Source organism: Pelophylax lessonae, assembly GCF_965119305.1.
Source record: "Pelophylax lessonae genome assembly, chromosome: 4".
NCBI lineage: Eukaryota > Metazoa > Chordata > Amphibia > Anura > Ranidae > Pelophylax > Pelophylax lessonae.
In genome coordinates, this window is record NC_138771.1 from 376,270,844 (window position 1) to 376,292,947 (window position 22,104).

The 22,104-nt window shown below is 37.9% G+C and overlaps 1 protein-coding gene across 1 annotated transcript; it reads left to right on the top strand.

The window, feature by feature from the left end:
* The first annotated feature begins 15,013 nt into the window (after positions 1-15,013).
* On the top strand, positions 15,014-16,916 carry FOXI1 (forkhead box I1). Its single transcript, XM_082254917.1, has 2 exons — positions 15,014-15,641; positions 16,152-16,916. The coding sequence occupies exons 1-2, from the start codon at positions 15,068-15,070 to the stop codon at positions 16,688-16,690; spliced, it is 1,113 nt and encodes a 370-aa protein (XP_082111043.1). The 5' UTR covers positions 15,014-15,067; the 3' UTR covers positions 16,691-16,916.
* The last annotated feature ends 5,188 nt before the right edge of the window (positions 16,917-22,104 follow it).

Here is a 22,104-nt window from a genome sequence, read left to right on the forward strand (position 1 = left end):
AAGCTAATACATAAAATGTAGAAAGTCACATGTGCTGTGGTGTGAATAAGCCCTGTAACCTACCTGGGGCTGAAAATTATTATTTTTACAGGAACCAAAGAGGAACAATACATCATGTCATTGAAAGAAGGGGCCAGAATTCATTGTAGAACCAAACTCTCACAAAAGAACACTTCTAATGGGATCCGGCTGGAAAAATGCATGAATCCTTGGTAAAATGTGTGTGTATCTTGTGAAAACCTTTAAAAATAGACCTCTTGGTAGAGTACTGAAGGTAAAGAAAAATACAGTATTCTCTTACTTATTAAATGTTCTTTACTACCTGTACTGTGCGCATCCTGTGGGCTTTTTGTATAATGTTCCTGAGGATATGTGTGCGCTCCATTAGCTGCTGAATGGAACTATTTTACTGCGGTGACCAGAGAAGAATGTTTCGGTACGCTGTGGTTGGCATGTCTGCTCGAAATTAAACTAAGGAGCTTGCAGGATCGCTATTCAGCTTTTGGCTAAGATCAAGTGTAGTATCTGTTCTTATCAGTGTTCAGTAGGAGTGCTCCATTATCCTTGCCTTTTGGCTAGGATGGCCGGCTTTATAGTATCCCTGCTGGAATGATGGGGGTCCTGAGGGATCATCCCATGGGAAATAAAACTGGAGTGTTGCCGGGCAGTGGAGACCGGGAGTAAATCTTGTGGAGGATTGCAAGGGGCTCAGTGCCTCCTGAATTGGGCAGTGCTACCTGGTCTGGCCAGGGGCTGGGAAGGCAGAGGACCCACGGTGTCAAGCACCCCCTGTGAGTGGCAAACCCCTATGCGTTTGTGATCCCACTGTGTGAAACAGGTCACAAGGCCTACTCAATGCACTTGCACCTTTTTTATCTTTCCTTGTTTATTAATTTCACGTGTAAGCACTGAAAAAGGAAACTTACAGTCCCAGCTGTGCACCCAACTCCTCCATCCACAAAAGGACTTGTATTCCTTTCACAGAATACAATGTGTTTTGTGATTGAACGAGAGTATCTCATCATGTTCATCTGCCGCTCTACTTGTACAATCACAGAACACCTTGTATTCTGTAAAAAAACGAAACAAAAAAAAACACAAGACCTTTTGTGAATGGATGAGGTGGAGTGTGAGTGGCCCACTAACTTTCACTGTATGTGACGTACTGGAGCTGGGAGTGTAAGTTTCAGTGCTATATGTTCAGTGCTTAAAGCATTTTCAGGATTAGAAAGTTTGAGTTTATACCTAACACAGCAGCATCTACCAATGGGACATCCATCATTAGGTATAATAAATTTTTCATAGCTAATGTCCAAAAAAAGTTTTCCTTCTTTACCGAGTTCAGGCAAAGAAAGGAAAGTCTGAATGGCTGCACTCTGGTAATAAAACTATCTTTACTTCAGTAAATCCTTAAAACGCAGCACTCAAAAGCACAGCGATCAAAGTGGTGGACTGAAGGCTGACGCATTTCATGCCTGTCTCAGCGCCTAAACCTGCAGGATTGATCCGCTCAGTATACAGTAGGAGACTGTCCTGAAATGCATCATTCTTGAGTCCCCCATTGTGATCTCTATGCTTTTGAGTGCAGCTGTCTAGATGTTCCTTTTCTGCCTAAAAGCTGCTGTGAAAGCTGGGCTGGCATCTGAATTGAAGGAGAGTGTGGGAGGTTATGCGATATTGGACCAACCTGGAGCAGCATTGCTCTGTCTATGTATACCCGATTTAAATCTTTAGTTTTAATTCAACTTTAAGACACATATTTTATTAGCATGGCCTTGCACAAGTAAATATTTTTGTAGCAATTCCATGGGCATTACTTCTTACCTTGTATCTTAAAGATTTCACTTTAGTCAATCATAGATTATTTAAATCTTGGCCAGTTCAGCAGGGACTGGCCAGAATTCAGACCATCTATGAGCAACCTGAATGTACCCAAGTCCATCCATCCATTGATTTAGGTAGATCGACTTGGGTACAACCAGCATGTTAGATTTTTTGCCAGCGGTCATAACCGCTAGCAATAACCCCTGTGTTCTCCCAGCAGGGACAGCTCTCAGTTAATGACACAGTTAATGAGGGGAGGGATTCCCTCATTAACACCAACTGTGTTGATGGGGCAACCAAGCGATTTTCTTTCTTACTTCTATGGCCTGCTAAACCCATAGGAAATTATTTACTAAAGGAAAATAAACTTTTCACTTTACAAGGAAAGATGCACTTTACAAGGGAATTTTCCTCACAGCTTAGTGACTTTGGTGCAATTTCACATTAAAACATATCTATTCTTAAAAATAAAACAAAAAACGGATGATGGAATTCAGCAGAGCTTCACCTCATTCACTAAGCTCTGGGAAAATTCCCGTGCAAAGTGAACAGTCTATGTGCCTTTATAAAATCAACCCCCATAGTGCTTTGATGGCTTTAATGGAAATTGAACTAGCCATATGATTGCCCACACTGTGCCAAAAGCTGGGTATACACTGATAGTTTATCTTTTTTTCGTTCAACCCAGCAGGTTGAATGAAAGAAAGCTGAAAGATCCAACCAACCAACCAACACCAACCAGGTACCAACACAACGGTTAGTGCGACAATCTCCCCTTTTGTTCTATTTATTTCTGACAACAGGGAGGCCATAACTCCCCCACCACTGGCTGCAAACGCTGCTCTGATGCTGGTTTTCCAGGATGTCCCTTCAAAAAGACCAGCTTCTGTTGGATAGACAGCTGTACAAACTGACCGGAAGTTGGCCAGTTCCTGCTGAACCTGCCAATTTTCGGCCCGTGTGCACCCAGCTTAAGTCATGCAAGTGGCCAAGCAAGTAGACTATTTACACTGTTGTACATTCTGTTCAGAATTCTTTACCCTGGCACTGTATCTCCTGGTTATATCTGGTTGTTCAGCTTACGCCAGGGTCATATGACTGAGATCTACTGCAATGACTCATGTTTTTTTCAGTACTAAACATCTATTTTATATATTTTTACTGTAAATAAGTACACATTGCCACAGGCATAAACCATCCTGAACTGCTCATCAAAGCCAGGATTGCATTATGCTCAAGATTTACTCAAAACAAAAGTTGACCTTTTATATCCACCAAGATTCTCCACATGAGTAGAGAACATTAGGTTGTAGTGTACAAGGACAGGCTGAAAAGCTTCCTTATGAATGTGGAGTATGACATTACGGCACACTTCAACCTGCCAAAATCCTAATGGAAACAATATTTTGTCCTTAAAACTATTTTGTTCTTATGTCATAATTAATGTTGTAATAGTTACATTCCATTTTTTTTTTTTTCTTTACAGTTAAACTTTTTCAGCATTACAACAGTCAACCAGTTTTCATAGATTTGTATTCTACAGTTTAAATGTATTATGCATTGGACTGGAATAACATTTTTACACCATGCATTGCAGTACTTAATAGGATTAATATCCTCGTCAGGTACTCAGTTATGGAAACATTGTGTCCCCAGACATATTTCTGACGTACATCATACCATACCATACTAAAATGTTTGGATTGCAATTATATCTTCTGAAATTTCTTTAGGGAAATGTTTCAAGAATTGGTATAAAAGGTTCTTATGTTTAACATAAAAAACTTTATGTAGTGGTCCTAATGCAGAGGCTGTGATTCAAAAATATTTATAATAGAAATAGAATATATTCTATTTTTTATTTGTGTACAGAATTTCCAGACAACATGTCTACAAACATAGCATTATTTCTAATTTTTAGGAAAAATATAGAATAATTAATTTTGTATTGTGACAAAAAGTGTACAGTTAAATAACTGTATTCTGGATTTTGTTCATCATTTCATTAATTATTTTTTTTTTTCATGTATACAAACTAGGCAGTGTTTTAGCTGGCATTTACCCGATTATTGACTGTAGTAGGGGAACATGGCAGATGACCAATGGTAGGGAATTCAAGCAAAGAAAATGTTGAGATCTATAATCCTTACATACATGTTCACTGGCCAGGGATAGGACTCTGACATCCTTATACTCCACATTTATATTTTGTATTTTTATTACACTTATCGATTTGATTTTATTGATTATATACCCTCAGTGTGTTAAACAGTATACTAATAAGCTTCACTTTTTTCTAAAAATTGTAAACATTTAATTTTAGTAATACAGTTTTAAAGATGATTTTTCTGTGTATCATTTTTTATCATGAGATTTTAATTGAACATATTACATAAAATGTTAAATTTTATGAGTAACGAATTGTTGCATAATTTTTTGTTTGGTAGGTGACAGATTTCTATACATAAGGTTTTACATAATTGCTAATAAAATTGTTAATAAAACTCACAATTTTGAAGCTTCTTGGAAGCTATCCACTTCAGCACTGATGAATTACAGAAATTGACTTAGAACTTATGGTTACTTGGCAATAGCTGTAAGAACTTAAAAAAATAAACACAATTTATGCATTGTTTCAGTCAATTCTACACATCTTTTTTCTATGAAGGCCATTAAGGATACAATAGTATGGCTTATTTTAGTATACCTGATTTTACAAGTTGTTTGGGAAATAATGCCCATGCGAGACTCAGGTAGAAACAATTTCACGTACCTGCTCATGTTTTTATCATAATTCACTAAAACGTTATACTAGATACAATGTTTGTTTTCATTACAAGGCAAAGCTTAAGATCAGGGGTTCAAGACTAAATTTGTTTTGTCACTAAGACTTTTCCCACGCACCTCCACTAAAGAATCATTAACTCTTTGTCGCAGTTTTTCGATATAACCAAATATACTGTGCTATCTATTTACTATAATCTTCAGACCGCCTAAATAAACTCAAAACAGTAAACATGACTACTGTGTATGGTACTTTAAACTGATCTAGGCATAAGTAGCAGTTTTCCAATATTTACAACAAAAATACTTCGCTGTTTAAGGCTATTTCAAAATGGACAGACTCCAAATAAAAGCGTGAAAAAAAGAAAAACATCCGGAAGCATGGCATTTTGAATAAATATTTGTGGTGTCCTAGTTCAAAGGATTGTGGAAAGCTCTAAATTGTAAGCAGAGATTTATAAAAATAAAAAATGTGCAAGTGTTAAATCCTTAATAACGTCAACAGGATTTTATAACATAAAAAGAAAATAAAAAATCTACATTGTTTTTATCTGCTCCACATTCTCTTTCTTCATTTGTGACATATTTATTTTAATTACTGTGTGGATTAAATAATTTCCAAAACATGGAAGTGCTGTTTCAAATGCAAATGGGGGTAAATATCAACATTCCGGTAATGAACATTTAAATAGCTTACGTTGGCTATCCCCAGGTATAAACTAACCTTCAAAGGAAATAAAGGGAACTTTTTTTTTTTCAGATACGTACAAAATTTGGTCAGCAATACTATTGTGAATATGGATGTATAAACATTGCAAACCTAAGTACCATGGCTGAGTGTTAAAAAATAGTTTTGCACATACAAGATACAACAATGTAGACAAAAGTCCATACCCAAATTTCAACAGCTGCACAATCTCAAACATTCCATAGCAGTCATACTATCTGGATTTGAAAGCTACAATGTAGATAAATCCAACAGTGTGTAGATTTAACAAACAATAGTTAATGGTTTATTATGAGCAAAAAAAAAAAAATGCCAGTATTGCTTATCAGTCTATATGGAAATGTTGCCTACAATGCACTGAAATGTTAACGTACATTCTAACTATATTTGACCCCAAGCTGGTATTTATGTGGAGGTTCTGTAATTTCATTTTTTTGGTTAAATTTAGTTATTACATCAAAACAATTTCATTTTAGAAGTAATTTGCAATTACAACACAGCATTCACAATAATACTGATAATAAAGTTGAATTTTTATTAACATCTATAATACAGCATCATATTAAGGGCAAAACGTTACACAATGATATTTGTCTGATAACAAGCTTCAGTTTAATTCACCACTTTGTGGTTTCCACAATACTGTGCTTGTATGACAGCAGGTAAATTTAGTATGTTATAAAACTTAAACTTAGCAGTGAAGATTTCACACAATGGAATTGGCTCCTTTTTCATTAATCCACAATGAAGTCCAATGCTAGGTGTCTTTATACTGCTTTGTATGTTTTGTTGCTGTGTATTGAGAAGTTCAATAAGTATAACTATTGCCTTACAAGTGTAAGGTCCCTAGTGTGAAGTTATATTTTCCCATTTTAAACTCATTCCCTCCCTGTCACTAAAAATAAGACTTTCTTGAGTTTTATGCTGAATGTTTGCCTAGACTTTGTGAACTCCAAGGAAGGAGGGGAGGAATTTCTTTGAAACCTATACAGTACTCCCTGCAAAGTGGGATTTTAAACCATTTCATACATACTTCTTTATTGTTCAGCGTATGTACCCTCTTGATAAATGCTTAAAACATGAGAGAATTCAACGAGTTGGGGCATTTACATTTCTGACAGAGCTGAGTAACTTGTGTCTACCAGCAGCTTATAAACTACAAGTTTTACTGTGACTCAGCTGGACCTTGTACTTTACATGACATAAGAAATAGGCTGTACAGGTGACTTTATGTACTTCTTTGCATACCATGTCTGTGCCTTTTGTTCTGTTTGTGGACTATATTCGTCGTCTCATATGTCTTCTGTTCCCCTGTCCACAAAGTCATCATACTTTAGAGCAGATTAATGTTTTTAGTACCAGTGTGGTCCAGTATTGTATATACTATAGCTTAATTGCTAGTCCCAACATGCCCTACTGGTCTCTCCTTTAGATCTGTGGAGCCAAAGGTTTTAGTCTTATGATGTCCATACACACTTTGAGACAGTAACTGACTGATTTATTTTTTGATTTATTTCTTCCAATCGAAAAACTGATCTCTTGTTGACAACCCAGTCAATCAATATTCCACACATAGGAGATTGGGTTTCTATTAATAGTTAGGATATGATCATAACTTATGATTGTGACTTACAATTGCAAGGTATCGATTGCATCCCTGTTTTCATCATGTATTCTCATTAACCAATTGCTCATAATACGATCATATTCATGAACAAAGTATTTCAGTGCTGCTGATCAATGTAAAATGATCAATGATTTTCTACCCTGGATGGATTATTGATTGAATCCAATTTAAAATGAGTCTAAATCAGTCGGAAAGGAAAGTTATGGCTATTCTATTGCTTGCTAATTCATGTAGCAGGTATGACCACCATAATCATCTCTCCTGTGTCTATACAAGTCCCACTGCATCTCATTGATGTTTATCCTATCTCTGCAAAAATACAAGAGCAAAATTCAAACTGCCTCACACATTCTGCAACTCTCGTAACTGATATTTACCTACAAAAAAGTAAAATTTACCCACATAAAGTGATGATTTTCTTTCTTATAAGCTCTGCTCAAGGAAGTGCACATATTACACTTCAAAAGAACAATCCAACCTGGTGTATCTATAGTGATAGCGATAATCATATAGAATATCAGCCATGTGGTTTTGTACAGTCTGCAGAAGAAACAAATTTGTAATTACAATACATGTAACACTAAGGGGTTTTGTTGTGGTGGTTGCATTGAGGCAATTCAATAAGTTCCCCTATAAAGTACAGTGAGATACAGAATTGATTTCTTGTAACTGAATGTGTTTTCATGTCCTCCCTTCCAGCACAAACCCAAGGATGAGGAGCTCAGTCTGTGTTTATTGATACTTATCCCCTCACCATGACCTTAATGGTGGCACTGTTCTGCTGGAATTTACAAACCCTACACCATAGAACCAGTAAATCCATATTTTGCACTGATGAGGTCTAAAAATCCTGAAACAGATATATGCGAGGTGGAAATACTGGCTCTGTATAATGATGTCTATGTCTGTGCTATACACGGATTCAGGTTCTGGATGCACATCGTTTCTTGATATACGTATGGCTAAGAGGGACAAAAAATAATGGTTTGCATTACTCCAACAACTTACCTATAAGCAGAGACAAAGCTCCTTGTTTTGGGGTGTTTGTGTTGGAAGTGAACTTATGTAATTACCTTCTGATACAAAAGACAATGCTGTATCTCAACTAAGGGTGCAACTGTCTTACCAAGAACCAAAGTTATTGAGACATCTACCTGTCCTTTCACAAGTCACATGTCAATGGTAGCTAACACTATTTCATTCTTAATGCAAACACTAATTAGTGCTTTTGTTTTTTTCTAATGACTACCAGTTATTAAGATGCTTTTTTTCCTCTTCGTGCAGTCACTTCCAGCATAGACAAATGCTTCTTACTGAACCTATAAACAGCCCATTTGTTACATGCAGTGCCCCAAAAGGTAGCATTGCTTACTTTTATCTGCATATGTATAGCTTCCTTACATTGTTTAACCCTGCTGAACAGATACCTGCTGTGGATTCTCTGTCCCAAACACAATTACTTTGTATCCAGACAAGATTTAGTTCACTGCACATATGCATGTTCATGAGTGGACAAGTGCAGAAGGGGAACAATGTTCCATCTGCTTCTATTGTGTATCTTTGTATGATGTTTCTACTGTAAAAATACACATATAGAGTACAAATGTATAAACAACAGAAGGAAAACGTTTTTGAATCTTTTTGCTGAAACCTATATTCAACCTACAGTGAGAAAAATGAAGGCGAATATACATAATAAATAAACTATTTCAAGGGGAATTTCCATCTATTGCCATTTATACCAACTGTCTCTTTGCAATACCTGTATTGCAAATGGAAGGGAACCAGTCACTACTGAGCCTATTTAATAATCTTAATATATCAGTACAACTACATAGGCATATTCATTAAAATTTTAAATCCCCCATGTGTCAGACTAAGCTTGGTCCTAGGGACATAAGTCACCTGAATTCTGACAGCTTAGAGGATACAAGCCTCCCTAGCTCTATCTGCAGTGTCAGATACAGTCAAATAGAGATAGATAAATAATCAGGGCTGTATTAAGGTCTATAGAGAAGTCACTTTCCAGGCAAGGCTTGGTTGATATAGGCTGGTAAAGCCCCATGCTGCTCTAAAAAGTATACGGGGGGGGGGGTTAGAAGAGATACAATACAGAGGAGTTGCTGTTGGTGGAGAAAAGGAGCTTTCATGGCTTGGGGGGGGGGGGTATGGTACATGAGAAATTACAAAGATGAGCAGTACAGCAGGGAACTGGATGGGGACGGTTAGTACAGATACAGTATAGGGGTATAATGTAAGAGAAAATACATTGTTCTCAAGGCGTTGAAGGTAGACTAGAGGAGTTGTACTGAGATGCCATAGAGGCCAAGGTCATGAGTAGTATTGCAGAGAGAGTATGAAGTGAACAAGAGGGCTTTACAAGATTTGGAGGGGACAGTCAAGAGCAAGCAGTACAGGATTCAAAGAGCTATAGTAAAGGCTAAGGAAGGTCCACAATGAGTGGTACAGAGGGGAGCTGGAAGCAGATGAAAAGAACAGTACAAAGTGGCACCACAAATCAATGTGAGAATTAGTACAGAGAAGGGGGCACTAGAAGTGTACAAGTGCAGTACAGGGGGGTGCTGGAGACAGAACAGAAGGGCTTTATAGAAAAAGCAGGAACCAGAGGCGGATGAGACGTACAGGGGGCAGTGGGGGCAGATTAGTGGAGTAATTCAAAAGGAAGCTGTAGGCAGTCAAAGGACATTGGGGTTTAATAAGAACAGCATAACCGAAGGGCACTGGAGAGAGACAAATGATACAGTACAGTGAGGGTATGGAGAAAAAAAAAAAGATTTGCAGAGAAGTGGGGGGCTGGAGGTGAATGAAAAGAGCAGTATAGAGAGAACTTTAGGATGTCAAGGAAAGTAGTACAATGGGACACTGTATGAGGCCTAGAGGAGCATCCCAGACTGGTTAAACTGCACGTGTGTCGTGTGCTGCTGTACCAGTTTTCTGGGCACACAGAGGAGGCATGTGTAATCCTAAATCCAAACAGCCATCAAAGCATTTAATAATAGTCAAAAAAACAGACAAGGTCTTGGCAGCAATATAGCATATATATTTTGATTCAGTTACATGGTGATGCTTCAGATTTGTAGCAATCCTTCCTTAAGCCAAGCTTCTAACACAATGTAATAAAAGCTTGTATGCTTTATTATTTTAGTTGTGGATCACATTTGGATCACAAATTAAGACAGTATACTTGGATTCTCATGCAACCCAGTTTTCTTTGATGGTTTGTTGCCGCGCTAAAAAATAAAAATGAAATACAGCCTGCAAAAGAAAACAATGTAATAACTTTCAACAAGAAATTGACTAAAACATTTGCTTTCCTGAATAGCACTGCTATCCAACAATTCCTGGTGTGTTAGAAAGCACTCCCCGCTGGGCACTGTGGTTCCTCCCAATAGCCGTAATGTCACTACAGAACAAAGGACCAGTTTTGGTTGTAAGAAGATACAAGATATATTTAGGTCAGGGGTCTCCAAACTTTCTAAGCAAAGGGCCAGTTTACTGTCCTTTAGGCTTTAGGGGGCTGGACTGTATCCAGTGATCATAGAAAATGCCCTGGCATCAGTGCCCCATCTTTGGTTTTAATGAGAGTAAAAGTGCCCCATTGTTGATATTAATGGGGATATTAATAATATTCCATTGAGGGTGTTAGTAGGTGGAATGGTGCCCCATCATTGGTGTCAGTTGGTGGAATATTGCCCCAAGGGCCAGATAAAGGCAAGCTAAGGGCCACATCTGGCCCCAGGGTGGCAGTTTGGAGACCACTGATTTAGGTGATCATAGACAGTAGAGGCCAATTGATTATACCAGCAGGATCAAATGGCCTTAAGGGCTAAGTCTTTTAAGAGTACAGTACAGCACTCTAATAAACTCAAGTTCAAGCCAGCATACTAGATTTCATAGCGATTTTGTACATTCCATCAATAGGTCTATTGATTTGGCCTTAACATTTTCATTACATATGTTACCAAATTGCTACATAAAATATGGGGGCCAAACTGACTTCCCTTTGGTGGAATTGTCTTCCAACATTTTTTTATCTATTCTCATGACAAAAATATTAAATTTGTTTTCCTGATTTGGCCAGCAATATTTGAAAACTGTTTATAAAAAGTGAACATATTCTACAGTTGATTAACGTAAAGGATACTTTCACCTTTTATATCAACTGGGTAATGCAGACAAGGGGCTTCAGTAGTTGAAATGCACTGTGCTGTATGAAAAAATATTGCTTAATGCAGATGTCATACCTATAGGCCTTTTCTGTTGCCCACAGAGCCTGGCTACAATATTACCACTGATTATTTTGTTAAGCTGGCCATATAGAAAATCGTACGAAAAATCGTTCGATGCACTCGATCGTTCAACTTTCAAAATGTTAAAATGTAACTCTGGATTGTATAATCATTCAACACAAAATCTACCGATTATGTTGTTATTGACTGATAATATGTTGATAATTGGGTGACATCTATTGATACAGTGATGGCGTTATTGCATGCACGTTTGGCAGATTTTTTTTATGCAATTTTGTCAAACAGTTTTCTAACTGTGTATGGCCAGCGTTACATCCTGGCTTATATTCAGATCATGGCAGTCATTGGGCGCTCGCCCCCAGTATCACAGGAGTAAGCGCACTTCCGGATTCAAAGGCTGCGCATGCACAGTGCATTTATTACCAGGCCAGCAAAAAGTACAGTATGAATTATCTCCATATTTATAAAACTTTCTCCATCAATCAATCAATTCAACTTTTCTCCAAGCAGCACAGGCATATGTGACGAGTAACTCAGGAGACTTGATAGTCTGGAAAAGTTTACATGGCTAACTTTGGTTTCTGCGAATGAAACAGACAGAAGCTTGTGAGCCTGCCACATTGATAGTAATGGAGGGCATTAATAACACATACTTTTCAGCAAGTATACATGCAGGGTGAAGATAGGGGTCTAATGATTGGTTTATGAATAGTGTTGAGCAAACACGGACTGTATTATTCGTGTTCGTACCGAATAATTGGATTTTTGTTACCCGAACACGGACCCGAAAACTTTACTGTATGTTCGGGTTTAAAATCCATGTTCGGTCATTTTATTTCCTGTTTTGTATGTAATGGCGCGCTTTTAATGGCGGGCTTTCAACAGCCAATCAAGAAGCGTTTAACTGGTGTGCGCCATCACAGCCATGCCTACTAATGTATTAGTAGCTGTGATTGGCCATCTGAAGCATGTGACCATGTCTTTATAAGTTCGAGAGCCCCAGCGTGCCGCGTCATTCTGCTGTAGTTTAGGGACAGAGCACACATCATACGTGCTGGCTGCTGATTAGGGACAGACAGTGATTCTGTGAAAAATTGTGTCCGAAAAGAATGCAGGGACAGGTCGGAGTGCAGGCAGGGAAAGTTATTAGAGCATTTTAGGGCCAGGCTGGAGATTAGGCAGGGTCAGTCTACATCGATTTTGCTGTGTGGGGGGTGGTGCAGTGAACGATCTTATTGAGCATATTAGGGCCAGGCTGGAGATTAGGCAGGGACAGTCTACATTGATTTTGCTGTGTGGGGGGTGGTGCAGTGAACAAACTTTTTGCCCTCACTTGAGCCCACTGAGGAGGAGGGAGAAAAAAATCTATTTTTATCAGTCTGTTGTGTGCAGCGTTCAGCTATATTTCACTACAGATTGCTATTCTAATCTGCTATTAAAAAATTTATTTAAAGGGGAATTTTTTTTAAGAGCACTTGCCATGCTCTTAACTACATTTTGCTGCCATTTGCAGCACTCTAGCCTTTTCCATTTGTTTTTTAGAGCCATTTTAGTGCCTGCAAGTTCGGGTCCCCATTGACTTCAATGGGGTTCGGTGTCCGGGGTAAAGTTCGGAAAAAGTCCGGGACACGGACCTGGATTTTTTTTTCAAGTTCGGCCGAACCCGCCGAACACGGACATCCAGGTGTCCGCTCAACTCTATTTATGAATAATAAGACCCTATGCATTTGATACTTTTACTGAATGGTTGGAACAAACATTTTTCTGGTAAAAATTTGTATTTCTCTTTTTTTTAAGGTATTGAGATGCTCATTTACCTTATCCTTATTTATTTGTTCCGGAATCTGATTTAAAATAGTATAATTCAAATCCTCTCTTTATGGCCAAATATGTCATGGAGGTTGCACTGAAGAAAAAAATAGAATCCAAAGTTATCAGTCTGGTATCTCCCATGTCCAGACTTTGCATAGCAGGTGCTAAGATGTAGAGAACAGGGATCATTGCTTGTCTTAAGAGCCATCTCTACCCTTCAAACAAACACAGACATTCTACTTATCAAAGTAGAACTCAGTTGCACTTGTGGTACAAAGAAAATAGCCAGCATCATCAAAGACAGGGCAGCCAGTGGTGGGAGTACTGCATCACATAAACACCATTATTCTTATCTGATAAAACAACAACCAAAACAACCAAACAAGCAACCTGTTTGGATAAACACTATGTCACAGAATAGCTCAAAGTTTGCTATCATTTTTGGATTTACCTGGGACTATCCCTTTAATCACTTTAAGGATAACATGGATAGTTGTTTTAAAATACTATTTTAATATCAATTCACCATCTTAATAAAGATAGAACATAGATGTCACATTGCATTTTATACTTAGGCCTTTAAATCTGGCTTAAACCAAAGCAAATGATATGCATATAAGGTAAATGATTTTCTACTTTTATATAGATTACATTTAATACATGCATTATTACATTCCAATAGGTTTTGATTATATGAATATAATGTATCAGATTTTTTTTTTTTTGCAGTCTAGTGAGCTATTTTTCAGGCTGGTACTCTTTTTTTTAACACCTTTTAACAATTGCAAACTGTCATGTAATCTTTTTTTTCCTTACCCATGCTATAAAAACTATGTCGTTTATTTACGATATTATCTGTTTTTTTTTTTTTTATCTGGTCCATACAAACAGTCTTCATTATTATTACGTTTTGTGTTCTTTTTTAAACAGCCTGAAAAATCGAAAGCAATGTAGAATCGAGCAAGATAAGTTTAAAAGCCCCTGCAAAGATGTGATATATAAATGAAGTGCCGAAGTTAAAATACAATGATTATTTTTATTTTTACAAGTAACTGCTTAGCTATTACTCTTGCTCTCAATGACTGTAAGCCCCCAAAGGCATCTGTAGTGTGGATTCTTTGTAAAATGTTTGCATTTTCCTTTGCACTGTTTTTCACAGCAGTATGTAAATTGTCTACGCTAAAACTAGTTGTAATTACAATAAGCCATTAATACATTAGCAGCAAAGTATAAAAGGAGGAAATATTCATGAATCAATGCACATTTAGTTGTATGGCAATAGGTCTGCACAAACACTGTGCAGGAAACTAAACATTATGAAGGGTAAAGATGATATGTGATGCTTATCTCTCTTTATATGGTAATTAAAAAGCACAAACTTCAGACTATAAACAGAAGGCAGTACACTGTAGTAGTTGTAAATTTTTTACATTTCATAAATGCTTTTTTTTTTACATATAAAATCAGTGCTATATTTTAATATACATGTGGGTTATCTGTGCAAGAATTTTTTTAGTGTTTGTGTTTTAGAGTATGCAGTTGCAGTGCATCAATTGTAAAACACACTTTCTGCTAAAATAGGAACACTTTGCCCTACATATTTTGCAATACAATCTCCTTTTATACACATCTATAAAAGGTTACCATGTTATTATAAATGCATTTTGTCCCTTTTTGTATTGCCATTCTTTTGTTAATACTTTTTTTTCTCTGTTAGGACATTTACCTGTCTAAAATCTGTATGAAACTGTAGTATTTTTTTAGAGAACTTGAAAAAATATTCCATTCATTTGAAAGATAAACTCTCATAAATTTCAAATGGGTTTATGGGCTGCCAGCATTCCAAAAAGGGATATCATTTCATCTCCAGCCAGTCAGAGAAGGCTAGGCGGAGCATATTCAAAAACCTAGCTGCTGACAGGTGTATAAGAAGTGCTGAGGAAGGGCACAGGTGATACACCTGTTTCAGGGACAGTTGCAAGCACAGGTGCATCTGACTCTCCTGCCTACCAGCTTTATACCATGAGTGCATTTGATCCACAGACACATTCTCCACCTCGCTGTGGGCCACAATTTCCGAACATTGGGCAAGAACCTCCAGAGATCAATATATACTGTGACAGCATCTTCCATCCTCAGACTATGCCTAGTCCTCAACGACCTTCAAACTTTGAGACTGGAGATTACAGCACTACTGCTAATCCTTATCTATGGCTGAATGGGCCATCCATCACACCACCTCCCTACCTGCAAGGATCCAACACCAGCCACTTCATGCCTCAGTCATATGGTATGCAGAGACAGCTTTTGCCTAATATGCATGGCTTGGGAGGATCTGAGTTAGGCTGGCTTCCAATACCATCCCAAGAAGAACTTATGAAATTGGTGAGACCACCTTATTCTTACTCAGCCCTAATTGCAATGGCAATACATGGTGCCCCAGATAAAAGACTGACACTCAGCCAAATCTATCAGTATGTTGCGGACAACTTTCCTTTCTACAACAAAAGCAAAGCTGGCTGGCAAAACTCTATTCGGCATAATTTATCCCTAAATGATTGCTTCAAAAAAGTTCCAAGGGATGAGGATGATCCAGGTAAGTGACTTTTTATAGTTTATTTTATGACCTTTAGTAACATTTCCTACTAAAATATATCCTCTTTTTCTTAATTGCCTTATCAATAAGTGATGAAATACCTGGAAAAATGCTATATTATCTTAAAAATGTACATGTTTTAGTACGCTTTAAAAAAAAAAAAAAAATCAAAGGAATTTAAACAGCAATAGGAACTATGAGGAAATGTCTATGACTCTTGCTGTAGATTGATGCTTTGTGTATTTTAAGCCTGAAAAATATCAAGTGAAAGTAAATTTTGTCTTCCTTTGTGTCCCTAGTTGAATATTATCTATTGCTGTGCCTAAACCTCTATATTATATGCCCAGCCACACATTTCATAATCTGAATACCATTACAATATTGCATGAATCTTGTTGATAAAAAGTTAAAGTACTTTTAAAGCTAGACATACAGAACCACATATGATTGATATGTTCTTTTATCTAAAGTGAAAAAAAATACCCTAAGCATTATATTTTCTGTTAATAGGAAAAGGAAATTACTGGACTCTGGACCCAAATTGTGAAAAAATGTTTGACAATGGAAATTTCCGCAGAAAGAGAAAGAGAAAGTCTGACACCAATGGTCAGCTAATCTCTGATAAAACAGAAGGGAGTTCACTGCCTGACAGCCCAAAAAATGGAGAACATCAAGACATGCTGGAAAGCTCTTCACCAGGAACTGATGACTCAACTGAAAAAAGACTATCTCCACCCGCCATAACACCATGCCTTAACAATTTTCTCTCTAGCATGACTACTTATGTTAACAATGCCGGTTCTGTAAGCAGATCAGTACCACTTGGACTCAGTAATGAAACATCTGACAAATTGGCACAGAATACAGCTGGTTTCAGCTCATACTCACCACTTACAAACATACCAAGTCACGGTGGATCAGACTGGTCCCCTACCATGTCATCAAATCCCTTTGGTTACAGTAGTTCTTTACTAAATCAGTTCAATCCCCACTTCTACAACAGCATTACAAGCAATACCCTATTCTCCCGAGAAGGCACAGAGGTATAAATACCAAAATAAGGTAGAAAAGTCTTACAGTATACTGAAATGAAGCGTACCTTCATCAGCAAAAAAAAAATCACTGTACCAGATAACCTGCATATTTGTGTATGTGTATAGTATTTATGGATACACACAAGCTGATGCTCACACAAAACATACACACAATGTATGAATGCACTGCCAGACAAGCACACCTTCAAATAGTAGTTTTCTGTAGTCAACTGTTGTCCAGTTACACACTGCCTTCTACTGCTTTACATTTTAAGTAGTGCATACGTTTTAGAAATGTTGTAGTTTCAAAATATGTTCATTTATTTGAATATGTGCAAGATGATGCAAATTATCACTGTTTTGAAAGACAAAGCTTTAGCTGAAAAACATTTACTATAGGGTCTTTTTCTACAGTCTGTACTTATGGATGTTTACTGTGGAGTAATAAACCTGGGTAGGGGCAACTGATGTGGTACAGTAATGACTTAAATACATTTGTTTTTCTTTTTTTATTGTTAAATATTTTATATATATATATATATTGCATCAAACATCACTGAGGGGAAATGGGTTATTTTATAATAAAATCTTATAAAATGAATGAAGTCTGTGCATTTGTTTTAGTCATTAGTATGTAGAACATCATTTACACCATAAGTACCTCTTTTGTCTGTTGCTACTAGGACCAGGTTAGACTGAAACTAGAACCGCTGTACATGATTAGTGTATAATGACATCATTTTGAGATTTATTCAGTGAAACAAGCCAAAAAACAAAGCACTAACTGCAAAGTTCAGTAACCACATCAGGCTAATACAATCTACCCTGTAACAATCTTAGTTCAAGCCAATGACTATGGATTATTGCACTTTGCAACTAGAACTTTGCTTATTGCACTGTTTGTATGTATACAATTGTCTCTGGGTCTTCTTTAATAAATTACACATGCAAATAAACATATTATGCATGTCCATAAAAACCACAGAGGAGGAGTGGGTGTAATTGCTATTGGTATTTTAGACTTTAGGGAAGAGAGGGGGCATTGCAAACAACAAATGCTTCCTTCAGTCTGATATATTGAGGAGAAGCAGAACCCATAAAGTCTGACCTCCAGAGGTCTTTAGGTTCCCTCAATAGAGCACTGGTCCTTGGCAATGCTGAATTTACCAAACATGGTATAGGTCCTCCCATCTCTATGATCCAAGATTTCCAATTCCAAGCCTAAAAACCCTCACCTCCTAGTAGCAACAGATCATCAATTCAAATATTCTTTCTAATAAAATAAAAAAATGCTTTTACTATGTATGCACATAAATAGCAACAATAAGCCCCTTTATTACATTACATGCATTAACGAAGAGAAAAGTGAAATGATGTCATCATGCCACATTCATAAAGAGGTTATTTGCTTGCTATAGGTCCTTGCTAGACTTCACACATGTCCAATTTCATAGCATATACATTAAAGTGTATCTCTACATAGAAACATGCAGTACACATAGCTAGGTTTTAAAAAGCTAGGAATTAAAAATAGGTAAAAATAATCAAGATCAATAAAACATAATAAATCATTATAATAGTACATCAAATAATAATGTCAGGCATTTGAAATTTCCATAATAACTATTGCTACTTGTTATCGACAGTCTTACAAGATGCTGGATGTTGCATCCTTCAAGAAATTGAAATAAAGCTATGTAATTTCATGATGTAAAGCTATCAATAGACACTAGGACATTCCTGGAACCAGACATCTACACTGACCAATGCAATTTAAACACAAATATTCCCAATAGGAAATCATTCATGTACACTGTATAGGGTTTTGTAACAGAATAGGGAAGATGGGGGGAGGCACACCACAGACACCTCTGGGGATATTATATCAGGAAGAGATTTCTAATTCTGCCAATGAACCTGGAGTGAAAGTCTTTGGGTGCCATACAGACATTACATCTTTAGTCAAAAATGGCTGAAAATGGTCAGAGAGGGAGACTGTCATCTAATGCTTATAAGCACCTTTACAGTAACTGCACTACTAAAATCTAAAGGGCACTTCATATTATAATGTTCAAACTGCAGAACTGACAAGCCATAATCCTGGCTTTTAAAATTGACAAATGATTTTTGTTGATACAGCCCTACCACACAGAACATCCAGCCTGGTGACCTGTTTTTCTAGGAAACCTGTATGACCCCAGACTGTGACTGGACAGTAAAAGAACAGACTGCCAAGATCATTTCTCTAAAGCTTTATCCTCCTGTCACCTTGTTCATTGTTAACATATGTAAATGTACGACACCTGATTGGTTTGCCCTTCCCCCTCCAGTCTGAGAGCTGCTGTACAGGTGTTTAAAAGAGTCTGTAACCACATCAAATTCATATAATTATAACAGTTGAATTGAAATACATAAATGCCTCATGCACATGGGGCATTTGTAAAAGCCTTTCTGAATCCCAAAACACCTGAAATCGGCATATTGCACACGTGTTTAGGCACGTTTAGGGGCATTTAGCTTTTGAGCATTAATGAATTCTATTGGTCAGAATAATAATTATTAATTCATTCTGCCCACTGCAATGCATTAACTCTCACAAGCTAGATGTGTTTAGTGTTTATGCGTTCTACATTTTTGGTCTACTCTCCTGAATGGGCCTTTGGTGGAAATTGTTTCTGCCTGTAAATGCTCCTCTTCTAATAAGCCTGTAAATGCATGGATGTGTGCATGATCACAAAGCTTACAGTACATAGAGGTGCTTTTATAAAAAAAAAAAATATGTATATATATATATATATATATATGTATATTTATTTTTTTTAAGTGAAGTTGAGCTAATGGCCCTTGCATTTAAATAATCCACTGTACATTTCAAGGTATTATTTCTTTTGTAGTAGTAAGTCAATATTAGATGATCATGACAAGACAGTCAATATTTTGATAATCATGACGAGACAACAGGCTGAAGACCAACTTTGAGGTTCAATAACAGCAAGTGTATATGGAGTCTTACTCAGCTATGCAATCAGCACAAAACTTGTTTGCAAGAGCACAAATAGCAGCAGTTCATGGTGATGAACCCAGTGGGGTATAGGACATATACTTAAACCAAGAGGTAAAGTAAAAGGCAAAGATCCGTGGGTGGAAAAATGCTCCCCCACATTAGTAGGAGAAAAATATGCCCTGCCATCAGTGTTGAAAGGGAGGAAAAATACCCTGTTGTCAGTTCTAGGAAAAAACTATGTTAGTTGCCAAAAAGAGGAAAACAATGCCTTGACAGTGATCAGTAGAAGAAGAAAAATACCCTTGTATCAGTGGTCAGTAAGAAGAAAAAAAGCCCTGTCAGTTGCCAGTAGGCGGAAAGAATACCCTGTTATTAGTTATCCAGAGGAAATGCCTTGTTAGTGGTCTAATTAGTAGAGAAAAACAATTACTCATCAGTGGTCAGTAAGAGGAAAAATACCAGTGGTTTGGTCAGTAAGGGGAAAAATGCACCAGCATTGGCGATCAGTAGAAGAAATGCTCCGCCACTGGTGTCAGTGTGAGAAAAAATATTAGGGACTCTACATGGGAATATGCAGCTCTGTGGTGGCCTGGGGACTGCGTTGGTAGATGGAGGGCACTGTGGGGGGACTGGGGGCACTATGAGGGGCTCTGCAGGGGGCTGGGGATCTTTAACAGACAAATGGGCACAGTGGGAGTTCTAAGGCTTTGCAAGTGGAAGAGAATGCTAGGGCAGACTTGGGGGCACTATTGGGGGTGTGTGTTCTGCAAAGGACTACTGGGGCACTGTGTGGGGAGCTGCTCAGCGAGTAGGCATGTTGTGGGGTGTGTGTTGTTTGGCCGAAAGGGGGATTAGTGAGAAAGGAGATTTTGAGGGGGCCTGGAAAGCACTGTGGAGGGCTGGGGGCTGCAGGAAGTAGAGAGAGTGGAACTTGCAAAAAATAGTGCAAAAGGGATTTCAAGCCCCCACTTCTTTTCTCACCCACATATACTTACTGTTCAGTATGGATACCTCAGTGATAGGTCACATGACTGGAAGAAGAAGAATGGAACTTTACTCCCCAGTGGGAGACCATGCTCATGGGAATGTTGTAGCTGCTCTACCTCAGGTGAGGCATTAAGCTACAATGCCTCCCTATACCTGTAGGGTAGTAACCTGGAAAAGTAGCTTCACATGGGGACCAACTTCAGTGTATTTGCAAAATTTAGATAAGCTTTATTGAGCTCAATATTCAAAAAGTACAAAATCACCACTTAAGCTCATAGTCACGTGGGTGAAACGTAGACAGCGTCAATAAGCAGAGGCTCTGCTCACACTAGTGGCGTTCCACCTTCCATCCCGCTGACACAATGCTGCATGGCAATTTAACCTAACTGGGATGACCGGGCTGGCAACATGGGTTGATTGCGATCAGAAGACTCAGAAAACACAGGCTCCTTGAATGAAGCAAGTGCTGCAGGTTGAATCCACTAACGCCGGATGGCTCAGAGCCTCCGGGCAGTGCCATTGCACGTAATTGACTGGCTATGAGGACTTTGTCTCCATGCGATGTGGAGACTAATGCTGGATATGACAGATTGTCATTATATTATTGCATGATCCTCTCCACTATGCCACAGTGCTTCTGATGGCTATGACCTGTCTGATTGTCTTCTATGATTGCTGAGCCTATCCTATCTGCCAGCTTCTGGATTGCCGCAAATCTATTTGTAGGATGTGGGTGGTTAGTACTCTGTGAAAACGAATGGTTAGTTGCCAATGTATGTTAAGCTGGTGAAGCTTCTTAAACCAATTTTCCCTGGCCACAACTGGTAAAATGCCAGATTTTTGAGGATATTCAAGTGTTATGCCCCATACACACGTGCAGATTATCTGCAGACTTTTGTCTGCAGACTTACCAAAACCATATAATATGAGGTCAAACCTAAACACTTTCAATTTGTATGCAATCCGGCAGGCCCTTGCACTACATAGAAAAGGTAAGTCTGCAGACAAAAGTCTGCAGATAATCTGCACGTGTGTACGGGGCATTACTAACCTAAACTACAGTCCTTGAAAGGGTGACACATGCTTTTAGTTGGTGGTTTCTGTTGCCTGGGTCTACCCTTCACTATACTTACTGAGGTATCTAGGGAAATTTGAATTCCTCAATTCATCCTGCATCCATGCAATATCATTACAATTATGCTATTAGCTTCGAGTGACCCCACCAATGTTTATATGGTGAGACAGTGATGTATATATGTATATATATATGATATATATGTATATATTGAGTTCTAGTTTAAAGGTTTATATACTCTAGTTTTTATTACATTTTGGTTATCCCTTTACCTGTAAGAGAGGTGCTCATTGCGGGAACGCTCAGCATTCCAGCATTGGGCACGTCTCCCCTTCTGCAGAGTGTGCTGAAAGCTAGGAAACA